Source organism: Toxotes jaculatrix, chromosome 15, assembly GCF_017976425.1.
Source record: "Toxotes jaculatrix isolate fToxJac2 chromosome 15, fToxJac2.pri, whole genome shotgun sequence".
Classification (NCBI taxonomy): Eukaryota; Metazoa; Chordata; class Actinopteri; family Toxotidae; genus Toxotes; species Toxotes jaculatrix.
The window spans coordinates 13485253-13512841 of NC_054408.1; the positions used below are offsets into that span (position 1 = coordinate 13485253).

The 27589-nt window shown below is 41.5% G+C and overlaps 1 protein-coding gene across 1 annotated transcript; it reads left to right on the forward strand.

Annotated features, from left to right (window-relative positions):
- The first annotated feature begins 1592 nt into the window (after nucleotides 1–1592).
- On the forward strand, nucleotides 1593–27216 carry LOC121194257 (activin receptor type-1-like). Its single transcript, XM_041057013.1, has 12 exons — nucleotides 1593–1900; nucleotides 13935–14008; nucleotides 14702–14956; nucleotides 15914–16186; nucleotides 16427–16693; nucleotides 18046–18251; nucleotides 21198–21297; nucleotides 22964–23110; nucleotides 23476–23751; nucleotides 24978–25175; nucleotides 25817–25947; nucleotides 26091–27216. The coding sequence occupies exons 2-12, from the start codon at nucleotides 13942–13944 to the stop codon at nucleotides 26223–26225; spliced, it is 2055 nt and encodes a 684-aa protein (XP_040912947.1). The 5' UTR covers nucleotides 1593–1900; nucleotides 13935–13941; the 3' UTR covers nucleotides 26226–27216.
- Nucleotides 27217–27589: the final 373 nt, after the last annotated feature.

A 27589-nucleotide genomic window follows, 5' to 3' on the forward strand; every position in this document is an offset into this window, starting at 1 on the left:
ACGCTTAGTTGCATTCTATCGTTGTATTTACAGTGAGTTGAAATGCTGAAAATTTTCTGTAAGGTGTTGGCATTGTTGAGTAATGGTTAATAAATAATTGATGGATTGCACACTCAGAAAAGACGGATCTCAAGAAGGTCTTTGCAGAAGAAGGGGTAGAGCGCTGTGAAAAGACTTTTCTCTTTTAATGCAAATGTGCCTTCAGAGCAATTTGAGAAGATATTCGGTGGTTTTATTACAGATAAATCACAATGTGTTCTCTGTGGAACTACAGTCGGCTCTTAATTTCTTTTTTAGTAGCCTAATCTCCATAAGTATTTTGACAGTGATACACTACTTAATATGAACTATCTGAATATAGGACTATCTATTAGTCTTAAGTCTTTTTTTCACCCATGCTGAATAAAATGTCCTTGCACATAATAGTCTGCTGGTATTATCACTTAATGCTCTACACCATCAATAAATAACTAATGTACTAAAGCTAATGAAAGTCTGTAAGTGACAGCAGGATGAAATGATCATTTTAGATATTCTGTAAATGAATAAAAACTTAGGAGCATAAAATGTTTGAAAACATATTTTGAAGTAATTTAAGACATTTTTCCAGTTTACTGTTAAACTTACCGATCATTTTTATTGCCTGAAATATGCCCAAAAGCCTGAACTCTTCACCCCCTGAATGCTGAGTCGAGAACATGCGCAGAGCAAACCAAATAGCAGTGGTCCTTTAATTTTCCCAACGTGTCAAACTAGCCAGAGAGAGTAAGCCTGTGACAGGAAGTGCGCACTTTTGTTTTAACATAAAAGCACCAGTGTGTCGCAGGAAAATATTTCGGCAATCAGACGACGAAAATACATAACGCTCAATAGGGCATTTAATTACGGCTTTGCTGTAGTTTCTAGCCTTAATTCATTTACACTAAAAACAGCAACAACAAGGCTATAGGGCTATAGAAGGCTATAGATGAGCCTACAGCTCATCGAAATACGTATAACTCAAATACTGTACCTAAGTGCAATGTCGTTTACTTGTGTATTTGTGTTTTATATTACTTCATATTCCTTTTCCACTACCTTTCACAGTTCAATACTGCTGGCTGCTTCTCACCTATTTGATACCGTAGTATTGCTCTGTAGATTCATATTTTACAGTAACTAACTAAATAAATAAAATAAGCTTCTAAGTTTATAAGATATGATGAAGTTTTATGCTAGCTGGGAAAACATGTTACAAGTACAGATTCGCCAACTACTGCTTTCAGTAGGATGTAATGTTTTTGTTGGTCATGTGTGATAGTAACTGCTTGTTGAATAAAATTTCGGCATATATATCCTAATAAAATTTGGTTACATCTCCTTGGGCATTTTCACTTAAAGATTGTTAGTTATGAAAATTATCTTTTTAAAAGTAGTACTTCTGCTTACTAAATAGATCTAAATTATTTTTCGATCCCAGGGGGGAAAAAAAAAGATGAAATCGTTTTATTTTGAAACGTGTGACCGGAAGAGCCTGTGTTTGTCATCTCGCTTGACGCTGGGTAATCGATGCGAGGTAACTTCCTCCTCCAATCCTGGCTTTTTGCCTTTCGTAGCGCTGCGAGTTGTGAAGCCCAGACGGTGCTAATGTGTGAAGAAGGACAACGTAACAACATGTGTCTTTATTTTTTCTCTCTCCAAAACTCGAACACCGAGTGAATCTGTCACATTGTTTTCTTTTTTTTTTTTTCTCACCGAGCGAACGGCCGACGATAATGTCGGCGATATGTAAGCTCTGCTTTTCAGACTTTGGAAAACAAATCGGGTATTGTCGGTGAATTCTCGGGAGATGGCAGAATAGTTCGACCTCTGCCAGTTAACCGAGCCCTCATAAAAGCACTTTGACAAACTGACCCACAAGGTAAGTTTAATCATGTCGTATCTAAAATGTAATTTTAACCAGACTGTAATCACAATTTATTATGGGTTTGGACATTTCTGTAGACGTGGAGAAGTTTGCTGATTTGCTGGGAAAAAAAAGCTTCGTGACGTGCTCCCACAAGAAACCCTGTCTCCCTTTGAGCTTCTTCTTCCTAAAATCTTTTGGTTTTGGTATTGCAGCCAAACGTATTACATTTAATCTACCTTTTTTTTTTTTAGTTTAGGTTGTGTAAAGAATGAACTACACTTAACAAATATACATATTATTTAGCAGAAGAGTTGCGTTCACGCAGTATAGCATATTATTTTTTTTTAGAGACCGCGTCAGATAGGTGTTTTTTTGCTTATTTGTTGATTAATGGCGATGTTCTCCGGGCCACAAGGCTGACAATAAAAGTCTCTGGTTTAGCTGTTCGACTTTCTATGGATTTAATCTCAGTTTCACAATCAAATCATAGCATTACAGCTACTTGTGACTTTGTTCGTTTTTTTTGTCATGCAAACAGTCTCTTGGGAGGGTCGTTCCTGCTTGATCGTGTGTGTCTCATCATCTCATGCTGAGCACTTTTAACATCACAATTGCAATCGTGGGGGGCGGGGGGGTATGTGTGCTAAAAGCATTTGTGAACACACAGTAGGGGTTAAAGTTGTCTGCAGGTTCAATTTTGAGCTCGCTGACACCGACACTTAAATATCACCAATGTATTCCTTATGCTAGGACGTTAAAAGTATTTGTTGACATGGTTTGCCATGCTGAGGCACAACCTGACCAAACAGGAAATGATGTGTGAGAAGATTGCAGGGGCATTCAAATGTAAAGCCACTAAACCTGCTGATGAGAGGGTGCAAACTTCATTACTGAGGTGTTAATGCTAGCTGCAAACATTCGGAGATAATTGTGCTGATTAAAAGATGTGTGAAAGGGAATGTCTCACACTGAACTCTTCTTCCCCAGAATCAACTCATTGTGCCAGGTCCTTGCTCCCACAAAATTACATTCTCACACACTAATCAGGTTTTTCCCCTCACCAGGAGTTCAAATGTCTGGGGAGCACTTGGTTGTGCATTAGTTTTTGCTGTTGTAGTCTGAACGTGGCACAGCCAAGCTCCTTTTAATTTTGTGATGCATCCAGTGTGGTTTGCCTAGACCATTCAGTTGACCACGCTTAGGTGTACATGCACAACAGTCTGACTGTAAACAGAGTTGGAGATAAACAGTGGTTGGTAATATCAGTCATGTTTTGCCTTTAGTATTGGGTGGAGAGATACTGGACATTTACTGGTCAGTGAACTATCAGAAGAGACTGCGATGGGGTTTGAGCAATCACAGTTGAGGTTACTTGTTATGGTTAGTGGGTGTATGTTTGTTTGGTTGGTTGATGATCTGGACAGTGCAACCCCATAGCTGACCAGTCTCAGAGGTCTGGCCTCTTTGTGGGCGCCTGGTGTTCTCAGTGACTTGCGCCGTCGAGTCTGGCTGATAGTGGACGGATAAAGGGACGTCAGTCGGTCTGGGCTAAGATATGGTTCAACTCCAGGGGATCTTGGGGATCCTGTTTGTTTAAGCTGAGGTAAAAGGCTCCAGTCTGGTTCTGGTGACTCGTCCTGCTATTGTTATTGGCCTTCTCCTCCTCCCTAGGTTTTACAACAATGTTATTGTTTGGATTTAGTACTTGGTCATTGTTTCAAGAGCCTATCTGTTGTAACTTATTTCTCAACCAGTTAGAAGATTACCTGTTTCTGAGACTAAAACAAAGTATTCCCAACAATAGGACTAGTTTAGGTTGTCATGGCTATTGTTTAAAAACACACAGAATTGCCCCTTTAAAATGTGTGTCCTAGGAGCCTTAAATGTGTCTAATCTTAAGAGATTTATGTTTGGTATCTTCATGTAGCAGCAATATGTGGTAGCTGAATAATGCAGGAAGGTAACTGTTTTGTTTTACAGCCTTATCCTACAAGTCAGCAATTTTGATAATTGATTAATTGTTCAAGTCCCGTATCGAGGAAAAGCAGATTTTGTTTTGCTTCTCGTATATATATATATATATATATATATATTTCCACATAGACCAAATTCCTCGGCTGCAGATGTCTTGCCCTCTACATCGGTGCATTGCTGTAGCTGTTCTTCCTTATAGCCATAAAGTGTATAATTTGCCCACAGAGGTCTGAGCATTTCAGAAAGCATGAGGCTGGGGGTTTGGTGGAGGGCTGCTGGGGTAGGGACGGATAGACCTCCGATAGCAATCATTTCTCTGTGCACAGTAATTTGGCTGTCAGAAGCAGCTGGCAGTTTGGGTTGGAACAATATGCAAGTTGAGGGAGAGGGAAGCGCTCGCTCCAAAAAAACCCTGAGAGAGTGTTTGGGGGTTGGGTGGTGTGTTTGTATGTGTGTGTCTCTGTGTGTGTGTGTGTATGTGTATGCATATGTGTGTGTGGAATCAGGTTACACAGTCTGTCATTAACAAGAGAACTGCAGTTATGAGACCAAGATAGACCGCTTCAAGTCTGAGCAAGAGTCTGAGGCTCATTGCTCTTCCATGTAGGTGGCTCTCAAGTTAGGGAAGAAAGGGAGGGAGGATTTGGCTTTAAGTCTAGCATCTGAGTACCAACCCAACCTTTAGCTATCTTGCTTCAGCTTTTGGCCATATGTGTGTGTGTGTGAGTGAGTGAGTGAGTGAGTGACTTACTAGAAAGTTTTACTAGCAACAGACCTGGCATCAGATGAGGCAGCAGGCTGCAGAGGAACACAGCATGTGGGTTGAATTTGCCTCTACTCTATGCTGGTGTCGAGCTTTTTAGAAAGGGGCCCTCTGTCTGCAGTGTTATTTTTAGTCAAAAAAAAAAAAATCCTTGAGCCTTTTAATAATCATCAGCCTTATGTAGCCCAAACATATCACGATGAGAAGCGCTGTCTGGGACTTGCGGGCACTGCAGTCTCAGCAGGACATGGGAAGTTAGAGGGAGAAAGAGAATGAGATAAAAGGCCGTCTGTGTATCGGCCAGATTTTTGTCTTGTTTCACTGTTCGCTGCTTGGGAGCTTGCTCTCCTCTTCTTCTGGTGGCTCTGCACAGACTTATTGATTCCTCCTATTCTGTGTTCAAATGTGGATGAAGAGCACTGGAGACAGATAGAAGGGAGACGAGACACTACTGTCTGCACAGATGCACACACACACACATAGATCTGCAGTGCTTGTGGCTCGTCTCCTCCCTCCACACTAACCCCAGTCTGCACTGGAGACAGTCTGCAATACACATTTTATGAGCCCTTCACTCGCTTCAGTGCTCTTGTCTTATCGCTCAGCTGTTGGGGGCGGGGGGGTATATGGCTTTGTTTCAGTTGCTGACTCTCTCTGATCTCAGTCCCAGGCCCGGGCATGGGCTCTTATTTTGTGTGGGCACTTTGTCTGTGAATTGAAAATAATCTGTGTTTCATCTCTTGGGTCATGGGGTCGTAAACTGAAGTAGTTCTGTTATAATGGCGGTAGTGCAGTGCCACATTGATGGGACTTGCTTGAATTAGTCCAGTCCATGCCCCATGCTTGAGCCAGATGGGGCATTTATAATGTTTTAGGCATTCATTGGTTTTGACGTCCAAGTGGGGTGAGGCAGTATGACACAATATTATGTACACTAAAAATGTGTGTGATGTCTGAACATATTATGGTATGTTTAATTATCTTTTTTTTGTATGATCCACAAAAAATGTATGGTTTTTTGAAAACCCAAAAGTATTTAGTTTATTATAGGTCAGCAAATGTTCACAATTGAGAGGCTGAAACTGGAGATTTTTTTGTCACTTTTGCTTAAAATTGACTGAAATGATTAATCAGTCATTAAATTTGTGGCTAATTATTATTATTATTCAGCTTATAAAGTTAGACAGCTAATTAACTAATCAATCAACTCTTCACACAAAATCACATGAAAGAATATATATATTTTTTCAAATGCAATGAACTGTGTTCCACTTCAGACATTAGACATTTCATTTTTATCAGAATTTGCTTTGACTCATTAATTAGAACAACAGAAAATACCCTGCAATATTATCATATCATTGCAATTAAATTGCATTTGCAATTATTAATTATCAGTCAGGCCTACACATTCACATTTCTGAATTTATCGTTAAAATTTGTGATAAACAGTTTATTACTGGTCTTTTTCCTTAGAAGTTTTTTCTCTCTGGAAAACCAGGAAACTCCCGATCATAAAGACTCCATTGGTAGCAGGATGTGATGGCCCGGGTCACTCATGCTACAGTGCATAGTGCTTTATACACATTCATTGTTTTGTCGCAGGCTGTTTGCTGAGTGATTAACATCACAGTGGCGAATGGTTTGGTCGATGTGTGTGGGGCACGCAGCGAGGGTTGTCATGTTAGCCCTCTGGCTCCCGTAACTCCGTCACTTACCAGACAGTGAGCAGAATCAGTCAAGACGATATATATTCCCAGAGCTTTGAGTATCAGCACACACAGTTCTGCGGCCTGATTTACTTGTTTGACAAAGAGGAAAATGTGTTTAATGGGTGTTCTGTGGTACAAATCAAGGTGTCCTTTTGAGAAGAGCATTGCCACAGGGCAGTGAACTTTGTGAGGTGGTCGTTCGGAGGGAGAATGTTTGTGCATTCCTCTGTTGGCAAACATAGCTCAGGGCCATAAAGGCAGTGTTTGAATTGGCTGTTTCAAATCTTTTGATGGCTGCGTGAGAATGAATGTCTAATTGCTATGGTGACCATTGCATAGATCACTTGTTAATAGTGTCTTCACAAGGCCGTAAAACCTACCAGGTTGTGTCTCACGAGATTTCCCGGGGCACAAAGGCATAGTAGGACCTCACAAGAACAACAAAAACAGCTGTTTCTGTGTAGAAATGTAAGTGGTTTTGCTGAAGGTTTGCTTTTCTGTGCAGGTGACGTTCAAGTTCTGCGTAATCATGAGGCGTAACAACTGTTATCTGTACTGTCTCTATGCTAGACTCACCCAGACCTTTAAGTCTTTGATTCTGTCTTCAGGCACCCTCTGTCTCTCACTGGGGTGATCCTGCCATCCTATCTGCTATCAATCAAAATCAAAAATGCTTGTCTCGGCCTGGCTGAGTGTGTCCGTGTGGTGTCGTTGGTGCAGAGGTGGAAGGTAGGGTGGGACGACAGCAGGAAGAAACGGCAACTATTGTCTCTGATTACATTTAATCTAGGCTGGATACACTCTGTGTGTACATGTGTGTGTGTGTGTGTGTGTGTGTGCACGCGCCCACCCTGGGTTGCACTGTATCCAAGGAATATAAACCTGCTATGCTGTTGCCTACCACAATGAATGTGTGAGTGAGAATTGAGCATAAGCAGGGGGTCATTTGCATTTGAGTACATTCCTCACGTTGTGAAAGGAGGCAGCTGCTCAGATACTGTAGGGCCCTGAGAGATGGAGCCTGGCTCGACCTGATGGGGCACTGCAGATTCCACAAACTATTCCAGGAGGCCACAGAAGTCCTTCTTTCATCTCCCATGTGATGAGGCCCTTGGCCAGCAAGGTGTGTTCCCAAAGGTTAATCAGCTTTGCTTTCCCGTCGGCAGAGCCCTACATCTTTCACACACAACCCCAGTGTATGACACAGGATATTTAGAAAGGGTCAACCTGTGTTTCATCGTTTCACCACACTAGATCACAGCACTGCATTGAGTTGAAATCATTTCAGTACTGCTGCCAATATAATACCCGAGTCTGGGTTCAATGCAAAACAAATATTTTTGCACCTTACTCTGCTGGGTTTTTCAAAACCTTGTATAGCAACAGTGTTTTCCTCAGGAGTTTCTTTTTTTCAGCAGTGGTGCGAATCCAGGAGTGCACAACGCCAGACTTGTATCTATGCATGTCGGTGGTGAATTATCTTAAAACGACCTCGGAATGGTTATCGATAGGGTTATTCATGTTAACCTTGTCGTGCGTGTTCATTTACCAGGAGTTTTTGACATCTGAAGGGCTCAGGAGGCCCTGATAACTGTGGTAATAAATGCTGTAGAATTAAATGCCTCAACACAGAAAATGTCTGTTTATTGAACATAGCTAAGAATAGACAATAGAAACTTAATAAGCCTTTAGTCTTTCAGACTCTTCTGAAAATTCAAAAATAATTGGACTAACAAGGCAAGTGTACAAGACGAAGTTGCACCAGTTAAGTCTGAGTTTGTACCTCTTTGAAGTTGGCAGGATATTAAAACCATTTTGATTCGTTTGTGCACATTTGTGCAGGCAAGATAAAAATTAGTATACTGCATTACATTATTAAACAGAGGCCTCAGCACCCTATTAATGCCCAAATGACTTCAAAGTGGTGACTCATTCGTTTGCAGATCTTCTGTGAAAGGAAAACAAGCATTTTTGCTTCCTTAATTCTCGAGTTTTGAGCATTACACGTCAGCTAAATAAACTGTGATAACTTGAAAAATAATGAAGCACAGATGTTTGTTTTGCTTGCACAAATGTGCACAAACGATGTACAAACAAAGACCATCTTGGAGTCGTTTGAGTGTTTATGGGGTTCTGACATAATAGGCCTATGCTTAAAATTTTAATATTTAATTTCTCAAAACTGGTTTGAGCCAAAATTTTTATTTTGTGTGCACAAACAAACTGTGCAGTTAATTCATAGCCTAATGGGATTAGCTAGTACCCGTTTAGCTTGACTCGTAATGTCATTTTGCCATGGATATTCAGAAATGTTCACTTTGTTTTTTTTTTAAATTCTAGCTAAATAAAAGACTTTCCTATTGAAGAGGTAGGTAGGTCTACTTTAATTATTTTACCTGGAAGTTCTCACTAGATTTCCGGCATAACATCTGCCCTCTTGTTGTCTAGGGGGTACCTGCTGTAAAGACTATGCGGTGCGATTTTTGGCTGTCCTAGATGAAAGTTGTGAAGGGAATGAGGTGAAGAATTTTGCTGTCCAAAACCATGTTCCAAGATTGCTCCTCGAGAAAGCTCCAATAACAGTCAGAGCTTTGACTTCCAGGGACAACCTATCTCAGAATTCACTGTCAGAAATTAATGAAGGACCAAAGTCTGCTGTTAAAGGCTACGCCTACAAAACAGCAAATCACAATACTGCACGCAGTGATGCAGAATTCACTGTTCGACGCAACATTTTAAGTCACACTTTTTAATTAAACTTTTAAAAAATGTGTCAGTGCTCAGGCCAAATTGTTTATTTGCGTGCATGATGTGAGTTGATGACATGGTGTGAGGTTATTTTTTTTGTTAACATCGTAGCCCTACATTTCACCAGAAAATCATCACACAGCCTGACATGCCTCAAAATTGACATCGCACAGCCCGACACAGATTTGCTACCAAGACTTTATTAGACCCATCTTGCACAGTGTGACATGCAATGAACCTGCAAGATTGCTGAAATCTCCCAGTGTGTAGGGGCCTTAAGCCAAATGCCAACTACACAACAAGCGTGCCACTAGATGACACGCATCCTAGACGACAGGGCTCATTAGATTTGTCCTAAATCAGTTCGCCTCAATGTATAGTAGAGGTGACGCAGTGTGGTTTTGGTATGTCCTCAGATATCATAACTAATGTGTAAAATGATTGTTGATTAATTCCTGATGTTTAATGTGCTTCGTGGAAAGTGCTGGCACATTGTAAGGTGCATTGTAGTCCTTTACTTTGAAAATCCAGGTTTTTGTTTGATTAGTTTCCAGATTCTGAGATATAATTTAAATCCATCGCTGATGTTTGAATCATTACTGTGCACCCTTCTTTTTAATGTAAGATTCATTGTAATTTTACATTCTAATTCTAGTTCACAAGCACAGTTGTATCAAGTATGCGTATTCCCTGATACCCAAGTAAAAAGTTAAGGTTGTGTGTTCTTGCATTGTAGTTTTAGTTATCCCAAGTGTTGTGTTTGACTGTAGGCTGAGAGTGGTTTTTAGACTGAGGTGAATGTGTTGATTTGCTGAGCTGTAGTGTGAATATGAATGTGGGCTGCTGCAAAGAGGACGACTTTCGCCCTCAGGTCTGTATTACACCCACATCCACCTAGGAGCGAACCATCTGTGTGTCCCTGATGGCATGCTGGCACTTTGGCTGTCTGGGTCTGGGTCGGGGACGGGGACAGGGACACGAACAGCAGGCTCCGCATTGCCCTAGTCTCTGCCTGTTTCTTCCCTCGCCGTCCTGCAGTTTGCTGCAGTTTCCTCGGTGCCTGGGCTATTTGTGCCATGGTAACTGTGCCAGCCTGCCAGCTCAGACACAGATTCCACCTCTCGTCTCCCTCTTTGCCAGCATGATGACTCAGCAGCTCCTGCAGGGCTTCCAGCCTCCTCCCTCCTCAACCTCAGTGATACACCATGCTCATCAGACAGAGTAGTGTTGTGTCATTCTCTCCTTCGTCCTGACCTGAATACCAAACAGACCAAAATAATAAAGCATCCAACAAGACTAATATGTTTTGTTTGTTGTTGAATCAGTTTTAAAATGCCACCTAGAAACAACAAATGGTTACAAAATATTAGGTTTAACATGAGATTTGAAGATGCGGTCTTGTAAGTGGGGATGTGCACCAATGCCTCAAATGTATTTGATTCATCATAACCGTCCACGTGTCATTTTTTTTGGATTCAGTTGTACCAGTCTCAGCATTTGAGTGATATGTTTAACCATCATCATCTAATCGCTTTAAGCTCTGCTCAACTTCTTAGAGAAGTGCTTATCAAGATAGCCCTCTGGAGTGGGATCACTGGAAAGAGTCTGGGAAGGAAACATGGCGTCATAAAATGGGAGCCTTGATATGTAGGATCACTTTCAAGTCCCTCTAGCAGCACTCAGCAGGAGTCAGCTCTAAGATACTTTTCACTGGGCCGAGTCTATTTCAACTATTTCTCTCGGGTTGTACACACTTTGGCCGCCTTGTGTTGAGCTCAATGTGGTCTTTATGTTTTGGTCAGTGCTTACGCATCTCAGAGGTTCGGATATCATCGTACGAAATACATGTGGTGGAAAAAGTGTTTAGATGCTTTACTTGCGTGAAAGTGTAAATACATACAAATGGTCACTTTAAAGCAATAGTCCTGCACTCAGCAGACTTTCCCTTTAAAAGTAAAGGAATAGAATTACAGTTGCCAAAATGTACTTAAAAATCAAAAGTACAAAGGGTGATTAGGGGTGATAGGGGTTAGCCTTTAACCGCAACCAGTGTTGCAGGTTGGCTGTTCAGGCACAAGTACCTAAAAATTGTGCTTAATTGCAGTTCTTGAGTTTCTTTCTACCACTGCAAAACATTAGCTCAAGACACTCAGCAATGAAAACCAACATAACCTACCTGACCTTCACAGACCTGAAGGAGAGCGTTAAAAGGAAGGGATCACCATTATATTAGATGGTAAAACAAGCAACTTGCTCATTGTTTTACATATGTATTAAGATTAGGTCACCTTTTCAAGCTTGTGTAAAATTTTGGTCTGTTTTATAGTTTTGAAAGAGCCATTACGCTATTAGTTCCAACAGCAATAAACATGGAAAAATATTTCTAAAGTTACAATTACCATGTGGTATTCATACTGGCTTTCTATTACAACACCACATCAGAGGATATAGGAAGAAAGAATAAAAGGAAAGATGAGGGCTGAGACAGATAGAAGGGGGAAATGAGAGCACACCCTTGGCAGGATGTCAGCTCTGTGAACACACACTGCTGCACACTGCCAGAGAATTCAATACGCAGGGATAGAGGGCTGCAACACACACATTCAGACAGCGCCATAAAGTTGACTGCTCAGATCGCAATCGGTTCTGCAGATGCTAGCCCTGCCTCGCTCCTTCCCAAGAATCCCTTCTGAGGTTTCCAATATCAGGACCAGACCTGGCTGTGTATTCATCAAGCGAAGCCGTTAGCTGGCTTGATGATATACGAGACCAGCTAGCCATGCCTCATGTGTTTGCTAGATGTGGAGCAGTTTCCTGTTTACTGTGCTTAAGCAAAATAAACTGTGTAACTAGAAATACACGTGTGAATTTTACATGTGTGCAAATACGTATGTAAGCACGTGTTGGAGACCAGGCGGCTCCACATGCCCTCAGGTTTTGCAGGGCATAGACTGAAATATTTGCCGTGTACATAACAGCAAACACATAACAGGACTGCTCAGGTGCTTGGCTGTCATTGTGTGGCTCACTGCTTGTGATAGCATATTTAAGACAAAGTGTCTGCGTGGGAGAGATGAATTGAGACAGAGATAATGTCAGTGCCCCGTCGAGGGTCTTTCAGCAGTAAATGTAAACAAAACCGCAGCAAATCATTTACCTACACTAATTGAAGCCATTAAGTGGAGCCTCGTGACATGCTCTACTTAGTTAATTGAGGTGAGTTATTGATCTGTCAGCAGGGTGTGAGTCAGGATATTGTCCTCTTTGTTTTCTTTCTACATGAATGATATATGAGTCAGTAGCAAGATAACTAGTCAGACAAAACCAGTTTTTTAGGCTCCAGACTGTTTCTCCTCTGTGTCTCTTACTCCTCAGCTTATCTCTTTGTCCTGTTTCCTCCGGCCCCCTGGCTTCACTGTGGCACAGCCAACCGTCTCCCGCCAGCATGGTGCCCTTCTTCCCACTGTCTACCCCCCTCCCCTGGGTGCTGACACCAGACACCTCCTTGTCCCACTTCTCTTCCTTTAGCCCACCTCGCTGTTTTAGACCACTCTGGCCCACGTGTCTCTCTCACACTGGCCCTGTTCTCTGCCCTTCTCTGACCCATTGTCCCCCAGTTGCCCCTTGGCTATACCTCTCTTGCCTCCTCATGCCCTCCTGCCCGTTCCCTGCCCCCATTGCTGCTCCCCTCTCCCCTGGTCCAAGGGGAGCAGACAGAGCTCCTGATTATCTCTGTGTGGCAGCCTCTGTTTTGTGCTCTGATTAAAGGAGCAGCATGTGGTCTGTGTGTGAGCGGGCTGTACAGACGCCGCCGTTGGGCTAATGCTAACATTACGTGCTTAATCATTTATGTCTGGGAGACGGGCACAAAGGCTTGGAGGGGGGGTGGGGAGGGGTGGGGGGTGAGCTGGGGTATTTGTCAATGGCACAGATGCACACACATGCTGCCAAGATAACGGCCCTCGGTGCTTAGTATGGCATAAACGGGGCACGCTCCAGGTTATGATGTTTCGGCAAAACTCACATATCATCTTTATAAAATGGTTTGTTTGAAGGCCCCCCCCACCCCCCCCCTAGAGTTTACAGTATGATTTAAACTGGTGGTCTGTTAAAATCTGTCACTGGATAAATCAAACAAACAAACATAACTACATACCGTATGTTGACGTTGCTACAGACACACTAAATACCGGTATTGAAGGATTAGACTGTCTCTAGGTCTCTAAATGATAGTATTTGGGCACCCACACTCATTCTCCCCGCTGTGCTCCTCTCCTCTTTCTCATCCTCCTCCCCCTCCTCCCTCTCCTCTCACGTCTGTCTGCTCCTCTCCCCTCACTGCCAAGCAGCCTGTCCCTCCAACACACAGACATCAATGCGCACACACTCGCTCACACACACATACACACACACGCACGCACGCACAGAGGCGCAGCCAATAGGAGAGCACCAGTCTCCCCATTGCTTGCCAGTCAATGCCTTGTTGCCAGGACAACAGGAAGGCATGAGACCCACTTTACTTGAGCATTTTAAACTTGGTGTTGACTCTTTTTCTGAAAAACAAGAAAAGGTCTCCCTCTGTAAAATTGCTCTCTCTAATATTCTTAGGCCGACAGCTAATCCTGTTGTTATCTGTCTGTCTCTCTTGGTCCTCTGTCTCGTTGAATGGTGTCCCGAAAGATGATTTGCAGAAATACAAAAGATATTTCGGTGCATCGGTATAAAAGTTGCCATCCTTTATTTTAGACACAGACCTTTTTCAACTGGAGAAATCCATATATTCATGAACCGTTTTTATGGCAGTTCAGCCCTGGTGTTTATTTTATGTTTTCTCTTTTTCCCCCTCTAGGTCTACAATGACAGCTGGGGACATGTTTCTCTTGGTTTTGATCATCCTGGTCCTTCCCTGTTCTTGCTTGGAAGGTAAGCCTCACCCTCTCCGAGCATCTCGTTACACTTTTTCAAAAAAACACAGCTTCTCACATCAGACCTCAAAGAGAGCTGTGGCTGAAAGGGAGGAGAGGTTTCTGCTAGCATAAATAGACAGGCTCTGGTTGAATTCACCACTGCTGCTACGTCTGAATGGGGAGCAGAGCCATCAGCCTTGTTACTGCACACTGGGTTAGTTACTACACACTGTCACCGGGGGTCCTAAGCACATGCAGTAGCTAGAAAGGTGTGTAGAGGATGTCTGTGTTCCCCCTTTCTCTTTTGCTCAAGTTAACATGCACACAGTCTATCAGCTTCTGTGTCTTTCTCTGTCCCCCCTCAAGTCTCCTACATGCACAGACCAAACATTCACACATTTTTTCCTCTCACCACCCCTCCTCAGTCTGTCTCCCTCTCATCTGCTGTCTCTCAGTGTTATTTTAAACAACTGCAGTGGTGGTGGAATGCAGTGGAAAGTGGAGGTTTTTTTTTAGGTTGACAAGCCATATTTGTCCCCATACCTACATACTAAATTCATCCAAACACATACAGTACATACATCTATTGTTACAGACCACGAGGGGGTGCATGTTTTTGCCTCTTATAATTGCTCTTCCACTGCAGGACTTAATCTATAAATGAATGAATTGTGATATGATTGTTTTTTTTTTTTAATTTCTTTTGTAGGTGAGGGCAGTGTGAGAAACTCTGTATGTTTGTGTGATGGATCGTCCTGCAGCAGTGGGGACCGATGTGTCGGCAGGCGGTGCTTCACCTCTCTCTCAGTACTGAACGGGACATCAGTCCTTCAGAAGGGCTGCGTTGTGGATGCCGAAGAAGGGTCCACGCGCTGCGGAAGCCCACCGTCTCCTGAGCTGGTGATAGAGTGCTGTGAGGGGGATTTGTGCAACATGAATGTCTCCTTGCAGTCGCCGGTGAAAGGTGAGGTATTAGAATCATAACGTGTGATAAATATCCAGCCTGAACCTCCCTAGGATTTTCATTATCAATCCCAGTGGAACAGTCCGTAAACTGAAGTTCATCATACAGTCTGTGTGAAATACAGAGGAATGCAGAAAGTGTCATTTTAGCAACTGACCCCTTTCAGGGAACTGTGCTGGTTAGAGATATCTAACACTTCAGGGCTGGCTGCAGAACAGCTTCATTAACAAGAAATAATTTTACATATCTGTACAACTGCCCGTGCACCATTCCTGTACACAGCAGCCGTCAACAAGAAAAGCAGTATATCCATTAGGACTGGGGATATGTTAAAATAACTCTGTTAATATAAATTATTTTAATATTAATATAAACATGATGACAAATATATGCACGCAGCCTTGCATATATAAAGATAATTAAATTTTATTCAGTGCAATGAAATGTGTTCCACTGTTCTCTAATACATCAGACACAGCTGTTTAATACATGTAAAATAAAAATCCTGAGTACTTTCTTGTTAGTTATTAAACACAGTTTGCTTGAAACCATTCATTTTAACAACTGAAGTGATTAAACGATAACATGATACCATCGCATCATTGCACTGTGATTCATCTGAAAGTAATAAATGATTGCCTAATTAAGGCCTAATTTCAGTGGAGAATATGGAAAGAATGAAATAAAATGTAAAGAGACATCCAAAGTCAGGCTGGCAGGAAATCTGAATAAATCCTATATGTGGAAAACAACTTGTTTTATTTCAGCTGGTGTTGGATTTCAAACAGGAAAATGTTTTCGGATACATTTAAACTTCAGTGGCCTGCTCGAGGACTGGTCAACAAAGACATTTTCAGCTTGCATGTTTTCTGATCTGAGTGAATGCCATTTAATTTAATGGGATACTAATGTTATTGCTCTAATGGGTTACCCCATATCTCTGTTTCCTCTTATCAGATGTAGAACTGTCTGCTAGCAGACCAGTCCTCAGAGACCAGGAGTGTGTATGCGAGGGCGTCGTGTGTGAGCGTGACCATCGCTGCACAGGGCAGCAGTGTTTCTCCTCCCTGAAGATGATTGATGGGGTGGCCGTCCAACAGAAGGGCTGCCTGAGGGACGACGAGGAGGGCAGTGCCACCTGTGCCATGCCACCCTCATCGGCCCATGTTGTCAAGTGCTGCCAGGGCCATCTGTGTAACATGAACGTCACTGTGCAAGCTCCCGGGAAAGGTGACTTTGTACACACTGTACACATTTCTCCTGGCTTCTGTTCATGATAGACCTTATGTTACTTCAGATTGCAGAAGTTCCACTTTGGAGCTGATATATTGTGTTATTTCATTTTATGACAAAACTGTATTAGCATTTGGCAGCTTTTAATAAAAAGCAACAGGCATGTTCACAGTGATGCAGAAATAGCCTGAGGTTCACTTATTTACCAGCCATGTCTTCTTCCTGAATCTTTTGCAGAGGAGGAAGTGAAGCCCCTGATCAAACAGGAACATGAGTGTGTGTGCGAAGGCAGCTCATGTGTAACAGGCAATCGCTGCATGGGCCACCAGTGTTTCTCTTCTCTGACAGTCAACGCCGGCTCTCTCGTGTACCAGAAAGGCTGCTTTAAGGTTTATGAGCAGAGCACGATGACCTGTAAGACCCCACCTTCCAGAGACCAGATTGTGGAGTGCTGCCAGGGGCCCCTGTGTAACATGAACAGCACCGTAGAGCTGCCTGTCAAAGGTACAGTACTGTACTACCCAGAATGCAACACAGATAGTTTGCTTCTGTACCATTTGATCCAAGGTGCTCATGAGCTCCAACTGTTGATTTTAGCATTAAAGACTTTTAACTAAATTGCTAAAGCCCTTCCAAGGTAACCTACTCGTTCCTCTCTATCATTCTCTACTGAGAGGGGCTACGCCACTGGCTTTAAAATTGTCAGCCACGGCTGTTCTGGATGGTTTCTGTTGGCCTCAGTTACACCTCTGTGTGGTCACACTCCTGGCGCCTCATGAAACAGAAATGGGGGAGACAGTGGGCAACTAGAGGGAGGTTTTGAATATTATTTAGTCATGGTTCACTTCCCACCTGTCCTCTAGGAGGCTGTCAGAGCTGGCTGACAAGAGCCCAGAGGGTGTAACCACCTGGGAATGAAGGAGAGACAGGCATCTATGCACAGAGCTATTGTTGCCATTTTTTTTTGTCTCTTTCGCCTTTTCTTTTCTCTTCACAGCAGTCTTTATAGTATATTTTTCATAAATGCATATTAGCTTTTAGCTCTGCATTTGGGGATTAGGTCTGCACCAAATAAAACTGTCTTAACTTTACTTGGGGCACAGCAAGGTACAGTTTACAACCCCATAACATTTTTTTTTGTAATTATTTTGCAACTGTATTGCCCTATGCTGTAAGCCTCCATTGTCTTGTTACATTGCTACCACTAAAACAATCATGTGCAGAATATGTTTTTTTAAGTTGTCTAACTGAATGCATCCCTTTCAAGTTTAGTGAGCTTCTAGAATGTGTTGCTAGTTATGTGTATTTGGGAGAAAGAGTTCATTATGCAAGCTGAGAAAAGGGGAACATTGTCTGTGCTGCAGGCAGAGCTGAGCACTCTTTCCCTTGGAATGTTTGGAAAGTGTGAATGGTGGTCAGTTCCTCAGGCTGACTTGATGAGATTCACTGTGAGTGTGTGTGTGTGTGTCTGTCTCTGTTTGTGTTTGTGTGTGTGTATGCTCATACACATATGTGTTCTGCGTGCATCTCCACCCTTAACTGGTTTCTTCAGAAGGCCTGCAGAGTGCTGCAAACCTGTGAATTGTGTATGGTCAAGCCTCAGCATGTGTTCTCTTAGAGATAAAATAGCAGTAAAGAAGATTTTTCCTTTATCGTATCTAATAAGAAGAACACCTCTTCTTGTGTCATGGTTATGTTCTAATTGACACTGTTGTCTGTTGTTTACTTCAAGCAATTATAGTCAGATTTAATCATTCAAAATCTGGCTTTGTGTTCTAAAAATTGTCTACAACAGTGACCTAATTGATCATTTGAAGAACCACTCACACATTGTAAAATTTTCTCTTCCCTCACAGCTGATGAGCTGCAAAACTACAGTGTGACCACACTGGCTATTGTCATCGTGGCACCCATCATCGTCCTCATCATCCTCTCTGCTATCGCTATCCTGGTGTTTAGACGCATCCACCACAACCAAATGGAGAGACTGACATCACGAGATGCTGAATATGGAACAATCGATGGCCTTATAGCATCAAACGTTGGGGAGAGCACTCTGGCGGTAAGTAGTGGATACTATGAAGGAGGTTACCTTCTGAAGATTGCTATAAAAGCTGCGCAGAGAGTATTTAAATTGGCTAGTATATTAGACATGAATGGCTCAACCCCCTACATTGTGTCAGCTACCAAAAGGATGTGAAGATTATGCACAATTCCTACAAGACAAAAAGCTGTGTGTTTTGTGATTGTACTGCCAGTCAAGCTGGGGGCCTTATGTGTATAAATTTTGTCCATATATATATATGTAAGTGTTTTCACATATATTATTGAATTGATTATGAACATAAAATATTAATCTTGTGTATGTTTTTCCACCCTATTGGTCTGTTTGTTGTATTTAAATACTTTGCAGATCCAAACAAACAGGTATATTTATATTTGCAAGCACCAGAAAACCTAAATGATATAGATTTTGTTGTTGTCCACTGTTAGTTTCTGTATTAGATCACTTCTCAATCATTTCGAGAGTGACAGCAGATTTGATTTTGGATGGTAGGTTGACTGTTTTCCTTACACTTAAATCACAGTGCGTGTCTTTACAGTTACTCTGAATTGTGTGCAGTAACAGAAATGGAAAACCCCCTCTAAAATTATGCGTTGTATTAACTTCAGGGATTCAGCCGTTGGATTAGAGGGGACTTCTGCCTCTTTTGTGTACACATTTACACCTACAACAAGATAATATACAACAGAGACACAATGGCACGATAAACATTGTTTGCCTCTTTTTAATCCAGATTGATCAAGGGCACTCATGTGGTGGTACTGTAATCAAGAGTTTTGTCTTTTAGGATCAAACATGGCACAAAGAATGAATGTATTTTCTTTTAACGCAATACTTGTCAAATTAGTCTTTTCTCCTTTCAAAGACAAAGTTATGCACCTTAGTTATGATTCTTTATGCAAAAAAAAGAGTAATACTTCAGTCCACTGGGCTGCTGTTGTGAGCTTGTAAATGTGCCTCCGTTTACGTGTTTAGTGGCTTTTTCAGTTCAGTTGTTTTTATTTTGACTTTGCATCTCTCTACACGGCTGAATTAGTCAAAGCACTAACTTTAAATCACATGAACGCAGTAAATCACTAAATAAACCTCAATGGTAAGACATCACGCTTTAAGCCTTAAGCCTTGTTATTGTGGTGAGTACATGCTTGTTAGGTCAACATTTGTGAGGTTTGTCTCTAAAAATGATTGAATTCTACAGTGCAGACAACCACTGCTGAACTTTGTGTACTTAACGGATCGTAATCTCAACAGTGTTTGGTAATTTGTTATGTAAAAACATTTAAAGCAATGCATAGAGGCTGCATATGCATGAACTCTGTGTATGTCTGTCAGGGGGTGGGGGACTTGAAAAAAAAAAAAATCCTTAAATTCTGTTAAACTCTAAAAGCTGTTTTGCATCTCCTCAGTCATTTCTCCAGCCTGTCAGTCTGTTAGAGGAATGTCTTTTGCTATTTATTTTCTCTCCACTCAGCCATGGATTGGAAGTTTTCTGCAGCGTGGTTCATGTTTTGAGGCCCACTAAACTGATCCAGAGTTTAGGTGGAGTCCTGTGGTTAGCGTTTAGTCTGAAAGACAACCCAGCACATTCACTGGCTCACACACTGTGTAATCAAGTTGTGTGCTCACAGTCTAGCTTGTGGCCTAACAAAATACATGGCTGTTGCCGTCCATTTTGTGATTCTGTGTCCTCATAAAAGCTACTCATGTATCTTGATGTACATTTTTAATTTTTGAAAGCATTTATTTAACATCTGTAGTTAAAAATTTCTGTCTTCGTTGGCTGCCATGGAACATCAGATGTGTTTTTGTAAGCATGTCTAAACTCTTCAGATCCCTGATCCAGTATCCCATTTATCTTTAATTATGAAACTTCTAAATAACATGTCCAACTGTTAAAATATGATCATTTATGTATATGTGTGTGTGTCTGTGTGTCTCGTAGAGGAAAAATTGCTGATCTTGGCTCTCTTACAAGCTGTTTCCAAAGTCCACCAATACACTTGGCAATGAAAGGCCCAAATATGGAGCCACAGAATGTTTGTTTCAGCATAATTAAAAAGTGCTTGGCAGCACCATGAGAAAGGTTATTAGCAACAGTGGTGTGGCTGTGAAAAGCAAATCAGACTGAAACACATGTGCTTGTCCCTCTGCATCCTGCTGCCCAGAAGTCGTCTCTGATTATAATGATATTGCGGCGTTCTGATTGCATTCTGCTGCTTAACAGCCTGGCCCAAATATACCCTCCTAAAAACAATCCTCCTGTACCAGAGAGGGGGATTAAAACTCTCTGCAGAGTAACTCGTCATTCATTTTATGGCCTCTGTCTTGCATTCCTGTGTTGTGATTCCAAATTGTCTCTCAGGCAGCTCTTGCATTATGCATCTGTTTATCTGAGGCATCACTCTTCTCTGTTGTTTTCAATCCTCGACCTCCCCTCCCAGTTTAGTCATTTGTTTTGCTCAGCAGCCACTGACTCTGTTGCTGTGTACTGCCCTCCTGTGTCAGCACCGGCATGCTGCACGTCTTATAGCTGAGATAAAAATAAAAGGCTTAGCAGCATTGCGCCTGTTTTGGAGTCTGGCCCTTGGATTAGATAAAATCTCCAGCGCCCACACCAGTCACCAGGGAGGGGGTGGCACTTCTGTTGTTTACTCAGCAGGGGGCACTCTGCACCTCCAGCACTGACACACACCTACACACACACACACACAAAATATCCCGATCCACACACAGCTTATCCCCGCCCCCCATCCCATGTGGGTGCCACATCAAAGGAGGCCTGCTTGAATTAGTATTATTTGAGTCCCACATGCTCCTTATTTCATCATTTCTAGGCTTGAGCCACAGGATTCCTTTGGGAAGGTTTTCATTCATGTAGAAAAATGCACACACATGCACATACACAAGCCCTTTACTCTTTGTTTCTGTTTTTCTCTTTCCCAGGATTTGCTGGATCATTCCTGCACTTCAGGCAGTGGCTCAGGACTCCCATTCCTTGTTCAGAGAACTGTTGCTCGACAAATTACGCTCAATGAGTGTGTGGGTAAGTGTCCCAGTAAAGGCTGTTTTCTTATTTACAATAGCACCGCCTCAAAAAAAGAAGAAAAAAAAAAAAAAACTCAGCCGCCTCATTCATTTGAATGAGGCACTCCCACTGTGCTGACAGAGGGGGCTCTGGCAAAAGAAAAAGTCGTGCAAAAAAAAAAAAAAAAATGGTGGTCCTGGATCATTTTAAGCCTCAGAGCAGCTGTACCATGAGGCAACACACTGTGTTAGACATTCAAATACAGTTAGTGAAAGGGCAAATAAGTAGCATGTAAATGGCTCTCTTGTTTACCTCATATATATTGACGGAGGAGCACAATATTGGTGCCATAAAAACTTGCCAGACTTGTAAATTCTCCCTCGAATGAGTGTAATCTGCTATGTAGCATCTCACTCTCTGATAAGCCTTCAAACTGGATTTTCGGGTTCACTGATACTGGTGCACTCTCTTCTGCCTTCATCTTTAAGACTGATAGATCTTCAAAGATCATCCAAACACATGCAAAACAAGTACAGTACTACAAGACACATCAGTTTGAAAGAAATGTTTGGGTTGCAAAACAGGCGAGTGCTGTGAGGATATGCTGAAACTGAGCCAGAGTGAATGTGCAATACAGTCCCAGCAATGAAGTCCCCGGAGCCAGAATTGCACAAATTTTATTTTTTGAGATCAGTTGTAGTATGCTAAGTGTCAAAGAAGCTATTACAAACAGCAAACATATTTTCAAACAGATAAATATGTTGCCATAGCAATCAGTGTTCAAAGTTAAATTGCTCGTGTTGAAATACGAGGATAACTCATTGTTCTACACCACTGTTACAAATGTTAGTCGCTTTCAGATTCTCCAAGAAAATGCTAACAAGTTGTGGCAGCATGAATTGATTTATGGCCACTAGGGGGCAACAAAATAAGAAGGGATTTATACAGACACCACCACATCACTCGCAAGTTGTAAAGACCAACATGTCCGTGAACTATGTACTCATCAAGTTGACACGGCTACAGTTGCAGTCACTTGGGATTGTTTTTCTGGCCACCTGATGAATGCTATTCCAAAAACAGAATTTTCCTTTTAGCCCTGTCTTGTTTCCCTCAACTTCTTACAGAGAATATCTGGGTCTGTAGCTGCTCAGTGTTTCTTCACCAGGCACTCAGCAACTTTGGCTTCTATTTGTAACAAGGCAGTTAGCGTACAGTGAACCTTATCACTGTTTTTTTTTTTTTCCTGGAAACTGCTCCCCACAGCGAGAAGAGGCTGAAAAGCTCCATAGTGCTGTAGAGTTTAGTTTAAATTATGGTAATTCTGGTACTATTAGCAACTTTTGCATGTGAGAGAGACTTTTTTGACTTTTTTTTTGACAGCATTCAGTGTGTGAAACAGTATTTATGCACACAAACTTTGGTGGATAGTACATTTAATTAAAATCATTGAATTTAGTTTGTTCTTATGTGCTCTTCTGTGTCTGTCACATTGGTTTGGTCAGGTTTTTGTGAATTAAAAAACTTTAAATGCGAATTCAGTCATTCATCTTGAAGACAATAAGTTTATCAAGAGCAAGGTCACAAACCTAAGACATATTGAGCCCTTAACACAACAGAAAAAAAACATTTTTTCGCGAGTCTCTGCTCGTCTGATAATTTCTCCCATGTTTTTGCCTGCCAGGTAAGGGTCGCTATGGTGAAGTGTGGAGGGGTCAGTGGCAGGGGGAGAGTGTCGCTGTCAAAATCTTCTCCTCCAGAGACGAGAAGTCCTGGTTCAGAGAGACTGAGATCTACAACACAGTGCTGCTGAGACACGAGAACATCCTCGGTATGTAGCACATATGTAATTATTTTGATGTCACTTCATGTACCTGTGTGTAGACACATTCTTCTGAACATCTCAGTGGTAATACATGTTTAAAACTTTGTGCTTCACACCATTTTATTCCTGGAAAGGATCGGATCAGATTTGACAAACTTCCGTTCTCCTTAATGCAGCTGATACATGCCATGTGTTGTGTAAAAATGATTTATGTTGACATGCATATGTATATATACTATTATTGTTAATTAAACCCATTAATTGGAAAATTATAATACATTTGAAATGTCCAAACATGTTCAGTTGCTTACCCGCTATGGTTTGTGGGTTGATGAAAACCTTTTATTAACTGTGCTAACATCTCAACGTAGGCTTCATAGCTTCAGACATGACCTCCAGGAACTCCAGTACTCAGCTGTGGCTGATCACTCATTTCCATGAGATGGGCTCCTTGTATGACTACCTTCAACTCAGCACCCTTGATGCATCCAGCTGCCTCCGCATGGCGCTCTCCATCGCAAGCGGTTTGGCACATCTCCATGTAGAGATCTTCGGGACACAGGGCAAACCGGCTATCGCCCACAGAGACCTCAAGAGCAAAAATATATTGGTTAAAAAGAATGGACAGTGCTGCATTGCTGACCTTGGTGAGAATACTAATGTATCTCTATCATAAATATGCAGTTTATTATTTTTCTCTACATTTGTGGACAGAGTTTCCAAAAATGCAGATTATGTTTGGCTGAACATTTGTTTATAAATAATAATATTTCTATTCGGTTAAATAGTACAGTTAGAAAAGACTTGAAGATCTGAATATTTCACTCCTTGTAATGTAGCTTTATTAAAGTGCTGAAATGAGGTGATTGACCATAAGATGATTCTAAAGCTACTGAAGGTGTTAGTTGAATGTTATAGTTCATTCATTGCGTAAGAGATGCATCTGCAGTATTATCGCTCGACTCTCGTCTGGCCCCTTCGCCATATTTGTTGTTAATTTAGGAAGAACAGCTGCTGCTAAATGTACCACCCGGCCCTTACCCAAAAACACATTTGGAGGAACTCAGACCACTTTATCTAATACACCAATGTTCCATTTGCAGACACTTGAATCAAAACTAATACGGGTACTAGCCATAACCTGCCGACAGGCTTGAGATGTTTACAAGCTCGATGTAATAAATTCTGCTCCGGATGACGCATTTTGTCGTCCCGACAAACATGGAAGCAGTTGTTTGTCTCCCGAGCGAGTTGTTCTCATATCGTACATCCTGTATGGGGGGGAAGAGGACTCTTTACAATGAAAAAGTAGTTTTTCACCATTAAATGAGCTGATAGAGTGAGTCCAGTCCTCGCCGTAGCTGTGAGAGATGGGAAACATAAAGCCCTCATCCACAATCATGTTTTTAATTTTTGTGACCTTCACTGTGTAGAATGATTTATATGCAGTTTGACACTACAAGGCTGTTTTCACATTCATCTACTTAATTGGGAAAGTTTCTCTGCACTCACCTTAAAGCTCAGTTTAAGGCATACGTGCCAGCAGGATTTTGTAAGTTCACGCAACAGTTGTGGGCCAACATGTAGCTTACTCAATTGTGATGTGGAAATCTGAAGCTTCCAATGTACATACATAGAGAATGGACTTTTCCGTGAAGTTGGAGTCATCTTGTATCCAAGTTTTAAAATGAACATCATCTGAATATTCATATATTTTAGATTTTTCCAATGAGGAAGAAGGAACAGTTGTTATTTTAAGACTTTTTAGTTGGACAACTGAACGTTTTTTTGTGTTTTTCATATATCGCAAAACACGTCCGGTGTGGATCTTTAAAGTCTTTTTGTTTTGTGCCTCCCCCCTCCTTCCCATTAGGTCTGGCAGTTATGCATTTTCAGGACACCAACGAGCTGGATGTGGGGAACAACCCTAAAGTGGGTACAAAGCGCTACATGGCCCCTGAGGTGCTTGATGACTCTATCCAGATGGACTGTTTTGAGTCCTACAAGAGAGTTGACATCTGGGCCCTGGGCCTCGTGCTGTGGGAGATTGCCAGGAGGACGGTCAGCAATGGTCAGTGTGTTTTACACAATGTGTTGGATTCAACATGTGTCTCTTTTAAGTCACTCATTTTTACTTCATTACCTACAAGCAAAATAATAACCATGAATTTCACATATGTTAGCGATCAGAAAAAACAGGGTGGTAGATTGAGCTTTTGAAGGGTAAAGAAACATACATGTAAGCACCGGTCATGCTTTTCTTCAGAATTAACACCAAATTATTGCTTTAGCTTGAACCACGTATAAGCTTGTCTGCTATTGATAGAAAAAGATTTGGCCTCAATACACGTACCCCACATCCACAGTCTGTGGTTTGTGGAGAAGCCAGAGGCATCTTATGTGAAATAAAACCTACTTCCTCCCTTCACTTCCAAATAGATTTATTGTTCTATAGTGGGAACTGGGCTTTCAACAACACTTAAGGTATTGATTTACCCCTAACACAGTAACCTGACATCTCTGTTTTGTCCCACAGCTGCACTTGAGAGCAAGTTAAGAACAAAACAGCCATGCCACAACATAAATCCTTTTTTATACATCTTAATGTATTTTATGTTAGTCATTTGTCAGTATAACTAGTAATTTACTAGTTTTTTTTTTAAGTAATGTGATCTCAAATGTGAATTGTGGCTTGCTCTGCTCTGCTTGTAGGTATTGTAGAGGACTACAAGCCACCTTTTCATGACGTGGTCCCAAGTGATCCCAGTTTTGAGGATATGAAGAAGGTTGTGTGTGTGGATCAGCAGAGGCCCAACATCCCTAACAGATGGTTTTCAGACCCAGTAAGTAATATTCAAACTGTCATTAAGTGGCATACAATTCAAGTCTGCATCCTTTTGATATCCAGAAATAAAAGCTTATCAGTAATACTCTAATTTTGACATGGGACACGCTGATTGATTTATTTCTCCTAATGACTTTTCAGACTTTAACCTCCATGGCCAAACTCATGAAGGAGTGCTGGTACCAGAACCCATCAGCCAGATTAACAGCATTACGCATCAAAAAGACTCTCACAAAGATCGACAACTCTCTGGACAAAATCAAAACAGACATTTGAGCCTGCCTCAGGAAGAAGAGGCAGACATATACTAAAGGCCTTTGAAGACATCCAGAGGGTGGACCATCCTAGAGAAATCTCAGAAGACAAAAGACTTTAATGGGCTCGGTGCCCTTATAGTGGCGCAGACCTATATTTATTTTAAAACACTTGGCGGGACACATTTTGGCATCCAAAGATGGCTTACCGGGCATTCCTGAGACTGCCAGTGGTCTTGGAAATAGGAAAATATCTACTCAACTTATAACACTGTAGAAATGTTCTTCAAGGAAGAAACTGTTAACTGGGCATTTGAGTAGGCTTGCTTTTGTTAGAACCGCAGATTTTGTTTGACACTTTTTTTTTTTTAGTTTGAAAAACGTCAGAACATATTAGCAGTTTCACTTTATCTCTGTAATCGTACTGCATTGTTTGTTTGATTTCTGGTGGATTCATTTGGAAAAGAGGTCAACTTGCCAATTGAACTTGCCAATTTATTCAGCATACTTTCGGAAACAGTAAGGATCACAGCAAGGAGTGTTGTGTTTTACTTTGTGCGCCGCGCACCTCTGTTTACAATTCTGTCAGAACAAGTTTCTTGGGATCTCATCTATCCAGTAACATTTAGTTGTACAGCTGTGTCAATGGCACTGTTCTTTTCCTGATAAATATCGTCCAACTGAAGGTACTCTGTTTCAGACTTTTTGTATATCACCATGGATTTTACATTGATTATGTACCTGTTCTATGTTTTGTTTCTTCAGCTTTACAGACACAAATGCTAAAAGAACAAATAAAATATCTGCTAGAAGACGCTGAACTCTGTTTCTCCAGAGGCCTGTAAGTAAGCCTCTAAAGCCTGTATATTGTCTTAACGCGTGCATTGTTGTCTTAATGCGTGCATTGTCAAGTAAATGAAGTCAAACTTCAGCCTTTTTTTTTTTTATTTCTTTATCGTTTTATATCAATTAGTGATTTATATTAATTAAATAGAAAACATGTATTTTATCTGTCTCATTTGTCTTGATGCTGTGTCTAGTAGGTACATTTATTAGCCATGCTAGCAACATGGCTCCAGGGACAGCTCTTCTGTCTGTCTGTCAGTCAGTCCACCACTTTGGTGGCTCCAACATATGGATTGTTTGGGAATTTAGAGATATTAAGTGCCAAAGAAGATGAATCCTGCCGACTTTTTGTCCAGCACCATCATCAGTTCAACATATCAATATGCTTGGTGTTAAATGCTAATTAGCAAATGTTAATATGCTCAACTAACCTTATCAAACCTCTTGTAAGTCCAGTAGAGTGTATAGTATGCCAACTGAAGTGGGCTTTTACAGCTTTTAAGCCTTCCAGCTAAAACCCAAATTCTGTTTTTCAGTGGC